Source organism: Piliocolobus tephrosceles, chromosome 4 (assembly GCF_002776525.5).
Source record: "Piliocolobus tephrosceles isolate RC106 chromosome 4, ASM277652v3, whole genome shotgun sequence".
In the NCBI taxonomy this organism is placed as follows: Eukaryota; Metazoa; Chordata; class Mammalia; order Primates; family Cercopithecidae; genus Piliocolobus; species Piliocolobus tephrosceles.
In genome coordinates, this window is record NC_045437.1 from 153,986,395 (window position 1) to 154,000,477 (window position 14,083).

General features: G+C 44.4%; 1 protein-coding gene across 2 annotated transcripts in view; it reads right to left on the bottom strand.

Moving 5' to 3' along the window:
- SLC25A48 (solute carrier family 25 member 48) overlaps nt 1-14,083 on the bottom strand; it is a 60,568-nt gene that overhangs the window by 20,687 nt on the left and 25,798 nt on the right. For both annotated transcript variants that reach the window (XR_002726699.2, XM_023193884.2), the window contains exon 5: nt 1,071-1,328. Coding sequence is in view for 1 of the 2 variants with exons in the window: in XM_023193884.2 (XP_023049652.1) it covers nt 1,071-1,328 (258 nt within the window). In the remaining variant the exon portion in view is untranslated. The remainder of the gene's footprint in view (nt 1-1,070; nt 1,329-14,083) is intronic.

Genomic DNA, 14,083 nt, shown 5'->3' on the forward strand with positions numbered 1-14,083 from the left:
GGAGGAGGAGGATTCATGATTTTCTTCTTTCTGTTAGATCTTTCCCATCACATCAAACATGCCATGATGCCAGCCTTCTTAAAAAGCATCCTCTCTTGACTTCCATAACCCTTCTGGCTATGGCTCTGTTTCTCTGTTCCTCATTACAACATAGCAGAACCCTCAGAAGAGTTGTGTATACTTGGGTACACCAATATCCTTCATCCCATTCTTTCTTGATCCCACTCCATCAGGTTTTTACACCCTTCTCTCCATCAAATGGCTCTTACCAAAATACCCAGTGGCCTCCACATTGTTAAATTCAGGAGGTGCGAGAAGCAGGTACAAAGGCCCTGTGGTTGGGAAAGGGCCAGGCATGGTCAAGTTGCAGCAGAGATGAGTGTGACTGGAGAAAGTGAGCAAGGGGAGAGGAGTAGAAGTGAGGTGGGTGGGGAACAGGGAGCTAGATCACTGAGAGCCTGGAGAACCATTGCAAGGATGTAACTTTTACCTTAAACGAAAGAGGAATGTGGTGCAGGATTCTGAGCAGGGAAGTTAAACAGCCAGGCCATGGTCACAAAATGATGAAGTGTGGATTTGAACTTAAATCCTTCTAGCTGCAGAGTCCCTGCTATACTGTCAGCACCAGCTGTGTGACCTGGGATTGGCTACTTAACATTTCTGGACCTGAGTTTTCTCATCTGTGAAATGGGGAGACTGATTCCTGCCTTGTAGAACTAATGGCATCCTTACGTCACAAAGGTTGCATTTAATAAACTGAACCATGATAATGGATTTCCTTTCCAAAGCTTAGTAATGCCTGACACAGAGTATGTGTTCAAAATATATCCATTGCTTGAAAGTCAAATGGGCTCAAATGGGAACTGCCATTCTCATAGCTGCGTAGGAAAAGGGATGAGGCTGAGATGGGAGACGGCCAGGGGCACAGTAGGTACCTAACAAATAATTGTTGGGTGAGTACCTAAATGTGTCCTGCCCTCCCCCTGGGCTGAGAAGGGCATGGCAGTTCCCCAGCAGTCCCACTGCCGTGGCCTGCACAGGGGTGCGGCTCCAGCTGCTGCTGCCCTTACCTGCCATGCCGCCCGCCAGCCATACGGCACAGGGGCTGGGGCCTGTGCAGGCCTCAGGTGTGATCCATTCACTCAGGAACACGTAGGGGATGAAGTAGAGGCAATAGCCTGGGACATCCCTCAGCAGCATGGCACTGGCCCCCCGGTACAGCCCTGCCAGGCCCTCATTCCTCACAATGGTTGTAATGCAGTGCACGGGCCCCTGGTATGCTGGCTGCTCCCCAGAAGCCACTGCCTTGGACTTCAAACCGAGGTTGGCTGCAAAGACAAGGGAGAGAAGGTGGCAAGTGACCCAGGGCGTAAGAGACTGGACATTCCCTGACACTGGAGCCAGCCCAGCCCTTTGACAGTTCCCTCTCATGTAGCCCATCAGCTTTTACCAAATCTGATCTTGGCAGCTCAAACCAGGATACTGAGGTCCCAACAAGAGCCCCTGCCAATGTACACAGCCAGACTGGGGACAATCTCAGCCACATGATAGAACACCAGTTACTTTAGGTCAATACCACTACTTCTTTCGAAGCAGATGTGACTTCAGAATGTCTAGAATCAATTATGACAAGCCACATTGAGCTCTTTTTTGAAGCTAGAAAATCCAGCATGCTGTGTGTGTGTGTGTGTGTGTGTGTGTATGTGTCTTGTGTACACACTTATGCACAGTGTGGCGGGGCAAAATGTATATGAGATTTGGAGCCAGACTGTCCTGGCTGCAAATCCTAGCTCTACCGCTTATTGAAAATAATTTATAAATTATATATAAAACTTAAAATCTATAATTTTATAAAAATATCTACAACGAACTCAAACAAATTTACAAGAAAAAACAAACAATCTCATCAAAAAGTAGGCGAAGGATATGAACAGACACTTCTCAAAAGAAGACATTAATGCAGACAACAGACATATGAAAAAATGCTCATCATCACTCACCATCAGAGAAACGCAAATCAAAACCACAATGAGATACCATCTCACACCAGTTAGAATGGCAATCATTAAAAAGTCAGGAAACAACAGGTGCTGGAGAGGATGTGGAGGAATAGGAACTTTTACACTGTTGGTGGGACTGTAAACTAGTTCAACCATTGTGGAAGACAGTGTGGCAATTCCTCAAGGATCTAGAACTAGAAATACCATTTGACCCAGCCATCCCATTACTGGGTATATACCCAAAGGATTATAAATCATGCTGCTATAAAGACACATGCACACATATGTTTATTGCGGCACTATTCACAATAGCAAAGACTTGGAACAAATCCAAATGTCCATCAGTGATAGACTGACTGGATTAAGAAAATGTGGCACATATACACCATGGAATACTATGCAGCCATAAAAAAGGATGAGTTCATGTCCTTTGTAGGGACACAGATGAAGCTGGAAACCATCATTCTCAGCAAACTATCGTAAGGGCAAAAAACCAAACATCGCATGTTCTCACTCACAGGTGGGAACTGAACAATGAGAATACTTGGATACAGGAAGGGGAACATCACACACCAGGGTCTGTCATGGTGTGGGGAGAGAGGGGAGGGATAGCATTAGGAGATATACCTAATGTAAATGATGAGTTAATGAGTGCAGCACACCAACATGGCACATGTATACATATGTAACAAACCTGCACGTTGTGCACATGTACCCTAGAACTTAAAGTATCATAAAAAAAGAAAATAAAAGTTAGGCACAATAAAAAAGAAAATAATTTATAAATTATATATAAAATTTTAAATCTATAATTTAATATTTATAATTTTATAAAAATAAAATGAATAATTTTATTAAAATTATTTGGAAATAATTCGAAATTTACCTTGGCAAGTCAGCATTTTCAGCTCATTTCCTTACGTTAAAAGACGGAGAGGCTGTCATGAGTGCAAATAAAGTAATACATGTACAGTGTCCGGCATGGTGATTTGAACATTGTAGGGGCTTAATAAGTTATCAACTGAGACCAAAGTTGCTGACATGAATTGGTAGCAGGACCCACAGGTTGGAGAGCTGGGTATATTCTCAGTGACTTACTCCAGCCCTGGTCAGGCTGTGCCCTAAACAGTTGTAGGGCAGAACTGGGGCTCTTGGCCCCCAGAGTCCTGGGACCCAGGGCTGCTATCTTCTTGTCTAATCTCAGTAGTCTATGCTGGCAGCTCAGGGATTGTCTCCAGGTTCTTCTAGGCGTGCACATAGCCAGCAGAGACTGCCTCTCTCTCATTTGCTGCCCATCTCCTGCTCTGATGCTTGTCTTCTCTGCTATGGACCCTTCTCTGCTATGCATCCTTCTCTGCTATGAGGCTTTGATTCATGACCAGACAGACCTTCCAGACCCAGTGCAGATAAAGTAGGCTCTTGTTCTTAACTTTCCCTTCTCCAGGAAATAACATAATGTGACACGACCAGGAAAGAAATAGAATAAAGTTTGTCTGTGACCACAAGCCTATTTTGCCACCTGAGTTTAATTCTCTGTACAGTGTTTCAGTTTGGTTTTACACATGCTGGTAAACAGGCAGACAGCTTTCATCATATAGGTCAATGTCCAAGTCCCCCAGACAGTCCATCTTTACCAGTGGAAATGTTAGGAGCATTCAGCTTCATGACTCCACAGTCTAGAGATTGGAGAGTAAAGTGCAACCTGTACTTTAACTCATCCCAGAAGCAGGTGAGGTTGAAGGGGAGGCTTCTGTGTGCCTGGGAAGTGTGCTTGAACAAACCCATGCTGTATTTTCCATCTGCGAGTGGGGAAGGGAGTGAATCCCTGACATAACCATTAGGCCAACTTCAGTGTGGGCAGGAGATGGAGCCAACTTCTTCCACAGTGGATCCCATAGGAGGTGAGCCGGGGTGGTAGCCACCGTTGGGGGCACAAGGCCCCTCTGAGCAAGATCAGACATGATGGCCTTTGAAAGCCCACTGAGAGATCACTAGGCATGCTTTCCTCTTCCAAATCCACGGTGCTACTGCTTGGTTCATCTGAGGAAATTTTGCCATTAGACAGAACAGATGTCATTGTCCCAATGTATAAACTTTGCCTGAGCTGCTTTCATCTCCAGGTAACACTGACTTGACCCAGAAGTCAAGGTTTTCATGAAGCAACTATGGGTAAATAGTGGCTTTCAGGAGTTACTGATTGAAGGAGAGGATCTTGATAACAATCTGCTTGTTTGAAAGTACAGATGTTGGGAAAACACTCACCAAACCGCCAACTGGCCTTGTCAACAGAATTCCTGTACTGTTTTCCTTTTTTCTGCAGAGTAAGCAATAAGGAAATTCTCTCTCATTCTCCCAGGTTTGCCACATAACCAATCTAGCTTTTATTGCTTTGGAATTACCCATCTATGGCTGTTAGTGCAGTATAATTATCACGGTGACTCCCATCACCAGGATACTGACACAACTCCAAACTGACCCAAGTTTATACTGTGAAGCTTTTGGAATTCTTTCTAGAGCCTTCATTCCCAATTTTTTTTGAAAAAACTTTTTATTTGGAAATAATTCCAAATTTGCAAAAGAAACATAAAAAGCAAAACAGTATAAAGAATGCCCATACATACCATTTACCCAGATTTATCCATTGCTAACCTTTTTGCTCATTTGCTTATTTTTTGTGGGTTCTCTCTCCCACTCTCTTTACTTCCCTCCCTTCTCACTCGTGTGCATTCAATTCAACTGAATCAATGTAATTGTCCCAGTGTCTAAACTTTGCCTAAGCCCCATTCATTTCCAGGTAACAGCGACTTAACCAGGAGTCAAGCTTTTCATGAATCAGCTATGGGTATGATGTGGCTTTCAGGAGTCATTGATTGAAAGAGGGGATTCTGATGACAACGTGTTTGCTTGGAGGTGCAGATGTTGGAAAAACACCTATCAAACCTTGAACTGACTTTGGCAACAAGACCCAAACCTATCCTTTTTCTTCTTTTCTTCCCAAGGTAAGCAATAGGGAGTGAGTGTGTGTGTGTGTGTGTGTGTGTGTGTACATATAGATGTATTTTTACACATTCATACATAACTATTTTCTAAACTATTTCTGGGTGAGTTACATACTTGATGGGTCTTTACCCCTAAATATGTTGAAACATATTTCCTAAGAATGGAGATATTGTCTTACATAAGTATAGTACAATTATCAGTTTCGTATAGCTACATTGACAGTACTTAATCTACCATCTATAATCAAATTGTCATTTGATCTTCATGGTGCTCTTTATAGCATTTTCCCCTCCAGGACAGGATGCAGTGCTTCAATCTGGAATATTTTCATAGCCTTTCTTTGTTTCTTGTAACACTGACATTTTTTAAGAGTACATGACTCCTCTGCTTGTTAATAGAGCTTTCCTGATTTGAGGTTTGTCTGACATTTCCTTAGTACATTGTGGCCATGCATTCTTGGCTGGACCTCCTCCCCATTCTTAAGTCTCATTCTCAAAAGCCCCTGTTCTCCTCCTCTGGCCTCTTATTCTTGTTTTTATCAGTTTGTTTTTTAATTGAGGTATACTTTTTATTCAATAAAAGGTAAAGCTCTCAAGTGTATGATTGATAAGTTTTTACAATTGCATTCACCTATGTCATCACACTCTACAGTGGAAGTGACTTCTTATATTTGAAATAAACTGTTTTGTTTACAGTCCATTTAGGGAAAGCAGTGATTCCACAGGCTACCTATCTTCCCCTGATTTTCAAGGTAAAAGAACTCTGTGGTATCATGAGGTATCATTCATTGAGAAGCAACCTTTCTCTGGGGCACTGGTTATAACTTACAAGTCCATCAGCACTGGCACTAGCAATAGTGGTATGGATGATTCATATTGGGTCCACAGAGCAGAATGTCATCAAAGGTGGCTATTATAATTCTACGCATAAATATGCCTGAGATAAAAATGCATCACACCACCACTATTTGTGAGGCCCAAAGTCAGACAAACCTAACATGATGATGCACTTATCACTTATACTGATTTTCAATTCAACAGCAAGAGTAGGAGCCATAGAAAACTATGACCAGTGTAAGACAGCCCTGCTGATAAACGGGAAAAAACAGAAAATCCTTCTTCTGGAAAACAGCAGAAATCTCCACCAGTGGCCCATGTGATGCTAAGTGCTCTCTGGCTTGTGGGGGTGGCAGAGTCGGGGGGATGCCAGGAGACTCGGCAGATAGCCTCAGGAAAACACTGAATCAGAGTTCTTGGTACTCTGATACCATGGGACCAATTTTAGTTTGTGAAAACCCAATTTTGATGACTCTTAAAAGCTGATTTGGAAAGTTACTGGAAAGTCAGTCTTGGAAATATGCACAACTGAGATCTGTGAACTTGCATGTCCTTTGTCCAAGGAACCTGAGGAAGACTACGAGGTGCCGGATCAGGACACAGCTTACAGGGAACTGCCAACTCCCAGTCTGTTGTTCCTGAACCTTCAGGGCATACATGTATATGTGAAAGGATTGGCATTAGGTATATTTCCTTCTCAAGTGAAGTGTACCTAATTTATCTAATTAGAATTTTTTATTCTGTAATGAGGATAAAAACATTAATCAAATTTTGATCTTTTGTAAATCATGAGTGCTTTGCATTTGAGACCAACCTTTGCTGCCTCTCTAGATCAAGGGCATACTATGTTTTATTAGGATAGATATGGATTATGTACCTCAAAAACTGCTGCCTCTCTAGATCAAGGGCATACTACCTTTTATTAGGATAGATATGGATTATGTACCTCAAAAACTCAGGATGCCTGTGATTTCCTTCGTTTTCCCAGCTTCAATTAGGGCCATCTCAGGCCCCCTGCACCTATGTAACCAAGACTAGCAAGATGTCCGAAGTCAATGAAAATAGCAACCCGCTGCCCTAGGACGCGGAGGAGGGCCCAGGCCTCCTGCCTTAACCAGCTCAGACCTGGCCGGCACACCTAAACCCACAGGCCATGGCTATCTGGCTCTGCAGCTCTCTGTGAAGTGCTAGTGCCTCACTGCTGGCCTCCTGTTTAGCCTGGAAGGTAGATGGTAGATGCTTAGAAAGTAGATGCTTCTGCAGGGAGTTTTATTTTGGGGGGTGGGGGTTGTAGGTCCAGGTTTCGCCAATCCTAACAGGTACCAACGCAGCCATCTCTTAGGGCACGTCCAACTTCAGAAGGGCTGAGCTGGGCTGGACACAGACTGGGGACACCGGATCTACCACTATTGCCCCTCTTCCAGAACCCAGGGACCCAGCCACAGAAAGTCACTGTGCCTTCCTTAGACACAAACACAAAGATGTTCCATTTATTTTCCTTTCTCAGTCAATGCTATTCAATGTCTTCAATGGGCCATGACTTTGGAAACAGTAAGGCCAGCAGAAACACAATGGCTGGCCACTGAGGGGAGCAGGGCTGGCCCTCAGGAGCACAAAGGCCTGGCCACTCTCTGGAAGAGAAAGTGCTCCCAGCCTCCTCTGCTGTGTGGGTATGTGGGTGGTGGAACAGGAACACAATGTAATTTCTCAAGAGGCCACTTTCTACAGAAAATCCTTGACAAATCAGCCATCCACAAATAAGGATCTGTGGGGCACTAGTCAGGGATGTGCGGGTTTTCACGAGGGTTCTATGTCCAGTAAGGCTTAGCCAGTGGGAATCATTTCAAGGCACCCCAGAATCCATGAGCATTATGCATTGACAGAATTCCTACAATGTCTCACACATACATATGTGCCCATTTTTCTCATATGTGTAGGTGCTATCACAGGTAACACAGTAACATTTTACTTAAACATACTAGTAATCCATAGCAGCTTCTTGACATATTTGTTTTCTTAGTCCTCTAATACTTAAAAGTACAGCTGCTGTTTGATGGATTGGACCACATTTTCCATATTAACAAGGCGCTCTTAGAAAAAGGGGCCTGCAGCCCATGCCAGTGGCTGTACCCCCTAGTATGGCTTGCCTCTGTTGCTACTGTTTTCTGAGCATGTTGTTTTGCACTTAGTGTGGCGGTGAGTTTCCTGTTGACAGGAATCATACACTGTGGCCCGAGTCCCATAAATATCTCAGCATCCACTCCACGGACAATGGAGCACCTGACTTAGGCAGGTCTCAGCACTCCCAAGACTCACACCCTCGGCATTCGTCAAAAGGCTGGCCCTGACTGATTCTTGGGTCAGAGGCTTTAGATATTAAAGGAAATTCCAAAATCAGGGTCCCACCTACAGCACTGCTTAGATGTGATGGAAGCATCTAGTAACGTGGCTGTACATCCTCCAGCGGACAGGCTGGCTCTAATATCCTCAGTTTGGGTTTGAGCTTGAGCAGGCTGGTGGACCCCTCAGATCACTTTCCAGGATATTACCAGCTGTTGCTAAGTTCCTGTTGCTAAGAGTCCAGCAGTTTCCTCAAGAGGAAACTGAGAGGCCCAAGATAGGCAGACGCTTTCATAGAAAGAGCCCTGGATTTGCATTCCTGTTCAGTTGCTATTTAATGTACAACCCCATGCAGGAGATTCAATCTCACTGGGTCTCAGTTTCCTCATCATCTGTGAAGGGGGGAGAATAAGTGGCCTGTCCAACTCATTTGGCTTTTATGAACGTGAAAAGGGAATGTTGACAAATGTACTTTACTGAAATGCATGCCATGCAAATGTCCCTTACTCAAGGCAAATAGTTCTTATTCCTATTTTTATCACCCTGTCCTTATATGACTCTGGATTCTAGAAGTGCTGGACCTGCCAACTTCAAGCAGCTGTGGCCTGCAGCCAAGTCTACTGAGGGAGATCACTGTTGCCCACATGGGGCCAAGAATGATGAATACTGGTGTTAAGTCCAGAAATCAGGACAATACTTGCTGTTGTCAATTGCTTTAAATAAACATGTGTCACCAATGTACGTAATTTGTACAATGGTGTATTATGCACTACCATTAATGTCTGGTAACCATGTGGGACAACTGTTTGAAAAGGACAAACTGTTCAAAGGGTTCTAACTAGTCAAACCGTTCAGAACAAGGACTTCTTTGGAACTGCATGGCTATATGCTTGGCCTCTCTACAGACCTCCTCCCTTCACTCCTGGGCTGCCATTGCTCCAGCTCTCACTTGCTGTTGGCAACCCACAGCCTACTTAAGAAGGCCCAGGCTATACAGGCCTGGGTTGTCTTCAGGTTTTTGGGTTCCTTTTTATGCTCCAAGGGTTCCTGCCTTTCTGCATAAGCTTTCATCTTCAAGGGTTGTGTGTCCCTTCAGGGATTTTAACATCAACAACCCCTACCCTGTACTGGGAAAGTCTTGGAAAATCTGCTGTTCCTTCCCAAGGTCAACCTGCCTGGAGAAGAATATTTTCCTTGGTTGCCACACATCTTCAAAGGAGCAATAAAACCATGTTGCTAAAGAGACAAATGGATGCACTCAGGGCCTCAGAGGCACAGCTGATGACCTCCTAGGCAGGCATCTCTGAGGATTCAGGGAAACTGCAGAAATGTTTTTGCCTTATTTTGTCACCATGCAGATTCTTGTGCTCAGATGGCTTTTTGGTCTCACCTGCTGAGACCCACCTCTCAGCTGGCCCTCTCTGCTGTTACCATCCAGCCCAGCTTGTCTGCTCTTAGCATGTCCAGAAATTAGGACCTTCTTCACCTCAAATCCTGGCCACGCTCTGATTCCTTTCTATCCATATTGTCTTCAGTATGATGGAGCCAGGTCTTCTGACATCAATTCCCTCAACTTCCTCCCACTTGCCCTCAAGAATCTCTCTGCATTTTTACTTTCTTTCTTTCTTCTCTCCCAACTTGGAAATGAATGCCTTTTCCTTCTCCATTGCCTTCTGTCTTTGTCCCCATCATCACCAGAACTTTAGCACTTTTCCCCTCCATATGCTCCTTCCTCCTACTTCAGTAACACCAATTTCTCAGGACTCAGTTTCTAGGGGTCATAGAGTTGCATGGCCTGGGGTAATTCCCCACCTCCCCAAGGGACAGCTATGTGAGCATGGACAAATTATGTAATTCAGCCTCGGTTTTCTCATCTGTAAAATAAAGATGATAAGTGGGCCTATTTCATAGGGTTGCTGTGATGATAATGGAATGGGCCTTAACATGGTATAGCTCAATACATGGTATGAGCTTGATAATTTTAACTGCAGTTATTAGTGTTACTGTAACTCTCTGCTCCTTCTCAAATTCCTTTAGTAAGTCTTCTTTTTGCTGCCATCTTCTGCCTTATTTGCAGCTTACTTGGTGTTTGCATCTAATGTCACAACCTCAATGGTCACTTCTATGCCTATTGCACTTGTGCCTCTACCTGCAGCCCTGATGCTTCCAGGTGTAGTCTCACAGGCACCTCACACTACACAGACCAGGCCAAACTCATCCTCGTCTCACTCAAGCCTGCCCCTCCAGCAGCAGCCACAGTAAGCATTGATTGATTACCTGCTCCATGCCAAGAACCATCTTACATGTTCCATTTGCTACTTAATTCCCTGTGTGGGGGGTTCCACTTGTCTCATTGTCATCCAACTTTGGGATCTTCAGTCATTGTTGACACTTACCTCTCTCCTGCTTATGCCTAAAGCTCGGCCTGCTGCTTCTATATCATCAGGGCCTCTGGATCTGCCACCCATCTCTGTTTCCAAGCCCAGGGCCCCAGGTCTGTGGCTGCAGCCTTCAAATCAATCTACCTACTTCTACAATTCCCACTACTCTTCCACCCCTTCCAGAGGCCAGTTTCCTCTTCTCCAGCACAACTCTGATTACATCATTCTGGTGTCCAAAGTGCTTTACTGCCTGCTGAATATAATCTAAGCCTACCCTCGGTGAAGAAATCCAAGTTCTTCCCAACTCACTTGGCATCTTCCAAAACCCCCACTGTCTGTGCATTGCTTGTCTGTGCTAACCAAAGGCTCCCTTGTCCCACCATGTGCCTACATTTTCCTGCCACAGAATCTTCCCCTATGATGTTCCCACAGTGTTAAAACACTTCTCCATCCCATGTCCCCATCTCTAAATGCTACGCAGAACTAAAAGACCTGATGAATGGCCACTTCCTTTCTGCAGGCTTCCTGATACACCAAGCCAGAGTCAGGGGTTCCAAAGCCTTTCATGAGGCCTTTCTCATTGAAGCACACATCTGGCTCTCCACCAGACTGCGGGCACCCTGAAGGCTGGGGCTTCCAACGCTTCTTTATCCGCTGTGCCTGCCTCAGAACAGGGGCTCAGGAAATGCTTGTGAATGTGCAATTCACAGTGAATTCAAACAGGTGTAAAACTCAGTCCCTTGCCTCCAGTTGTGCCTGGTGCAATGACTAGGATAGTCAGCACAGAGTTAATGTTCGGTCCTTCCCTGATCCTCCCAACTCCGACCTCCTGTTATGTAGAGGAGCTTTGTGATCTACACATTAATTAGGCTTTTAATGGAAACACAGATCTAAACACTCCCAGATGGGGGAGCAGTGAGTGTCATTAACCATGAACTTCTAGGAAGGACATAGCTCAGGCAGCAGAGGGACTACTGGTCTGCAGGGCCACAGCCCTGACTTCTAGCTCTGGCTCAACAGGCCACCTAGTTAGGCTCATGCCCGTGCAAAGGGCAGTGATTTTAAAAGGAAGGGTTTTTTCACAGGTGTCTTACTGTCACAGGCACATCCAACTGAACACAGGCCAGTGTCTCTCTGCTTGCCAAGTGGCAGAGGCCCCAGGAGAATACCTCTGTTAATTTGGAAGCATTTACACAGGGCAGAATTACTGGTTATTGTGCAATGGCAGTCAGCGTCAAACGGAAATTCCCTTTAAATGTAAGCAGCCACTTATATGATTTGGTAAAGCTCTTCTGGATAACAATTTCATGATAAGTACCAAGAATGTTAAAAATGGCCACACCCCTTAACCCACTCATGAATCAAAGAGCCCACACATTTAGGGAAATAACCGTAAATAAAGAGAACTCTTTATGAATATATTCGCTGATCACATCACTATTTTTAAAAGAGGAAAAACTGCAAACAACCTAAATATTCACCAGTAGGAAGATTGTTAAATAATACATTTACTAATAGCTAACATTTATTTCACATTTTCTATGTGCCAGACATTGTGCTAAGGTCTTCATGTATAATACATTTCATTGCATGCCAGCTATAAAGTAGCTATTATTGTCGTGCCTGCTTTGCAGATGAGTTAACTGAGGCTCGGTGACACTAGGTGAGTTGTCCAACCTTTTTTGGGTTCAGTGGAAGTAGAATTAGAAGCAGGTAGTCTAATTCTGGAAGCTTAATTCTTACCATTCTACATAGACCCTTTCAGTGTGTGTGTGTCTCTGTGTGTGTGCATGCGTGTGTATTTGATGGACTAGTGCACATCCATTTTAAATATTGCCCATCTACTCAAAAAATTTTATATGCTATTTTAATAACATGGTTAATGTTTCTGTTATAATGCTGAGTTTAAAACAGGACATGAAATTGTCCATATAGCATGATCACAGCTTCTTAAAATCTTTAATCTATGTATACAGAATGGAAAAATAAACACATTAATGTGTTACCAGTGGTTGTAATTGCATGAATGGGTACTTTCTACCTCTACTTTCAATGTTCTGTAGCTTGTAGATTTTCAACCATGGATCACCACTAACAGACAATCAGGAGGGGCTGGCTGAATATACACTGGCTGTATATTTGCCAGTCCCCCAACCACCTGAGCTGGGCTCTCACCTCAATGTGACCTCCAGTCCACCTGTCACATGTCCCAAAGCGAAGAAGCCAGAGACCTCTTGGCACCTGGCTTCCATATGTGTGTGCTGTCTCTCATATCACATAGGATCACCCTGGAAGTGGACTGGCAATCCTGAGGCAGAACCACAAAACCTGATCAGTCTCACAAGCCCTGCCCAAGGCTGCCTAGCAATGCCCACATGAGCAGGCCCACATGCATTGGGCCTGACCCAGGGCACAGACCACAGGACTGCAGCCATCCCCAGCCTCATTCTATGCAATTCACACAACCTTGGGTTATATAGCTGTTTGTTTTTCATTGAATTACATGATCATTCCAACCAAAATATCTCACATAAAAATCTACCTATTTGCCTTCTCTTAAAAATCGGAGGATCCAAGCATATCAGGCTACAGGGCAACATTCAATTAAAGTGGGGTTGTGGCCACTCCCTTGGACAGGATGTGGGACCAGCTTGCCACAGTCCCCACTACTCCCAGCTGTCTCTCAGACACTGAAGCTGTCACATTAGGCTTCAACTATGCTTTTCTAATAGCAGACTGAGGCAGAAGATAAAATATGTTCTGTGTCCAGGTTTCAATCAAAAGAGGAAAAATGAAACATAGGTTAGGAGAGCTGTGTTCTCAAGAAAAATGGGAGGGGATTCACTTCCCCAGATACCTCTTCTCACTTATGAAACTGCTTCTGCAAAAATTAGATCAGTGAGAAAATTATGGCAGTGGGGGCAACCTAATCTAGCCAACCCCCTTTTTGACTTTATCCTTCAAGCTGCCTTGATTATTTCTTGGCTTAGGCTGAGCTAACTTTGCCAGACATTCAGTTTATACTTTAAATGATAATCGCCCTTCCCTAAAAGTAATGAAAAGTCAACAGGCTAGAGGGAGGAGAGGAGCCTGAATTCTGCTAAGGTATAGACATAAAGGATTGCCAGTCATCACTGGAGGTCACAGATATGCAACTTCCCCAATTACTCCTGCCAATAACATCACTGCAGGAACAATCAGCATTGTGAAACCCAAGATTAGCCCTTTGAGATATCTTTCGAGGCTTTTTGCATGTCTGACACCAGTGGCACCAACTCACCAGCCCTGCTCCTGGACCCACCAACCCTGCTCCCGTGGCCCCACCCAGAAGCAACAACATGCATAGGAGGACCATTTCCCACACCTCTATGATTGCATGCCAATCAATCAGCAGCAAGCACCCTTTGCCTAGCCATCTCCATCCCTTCGCACAAAACTGCCTTTGAAAAAAGCCCTAACCAGCCTACCCACCAAAAAAAGCCCAGGACCAGATGGATTCACAGCTGAATTCTACCAGAGGTACAAG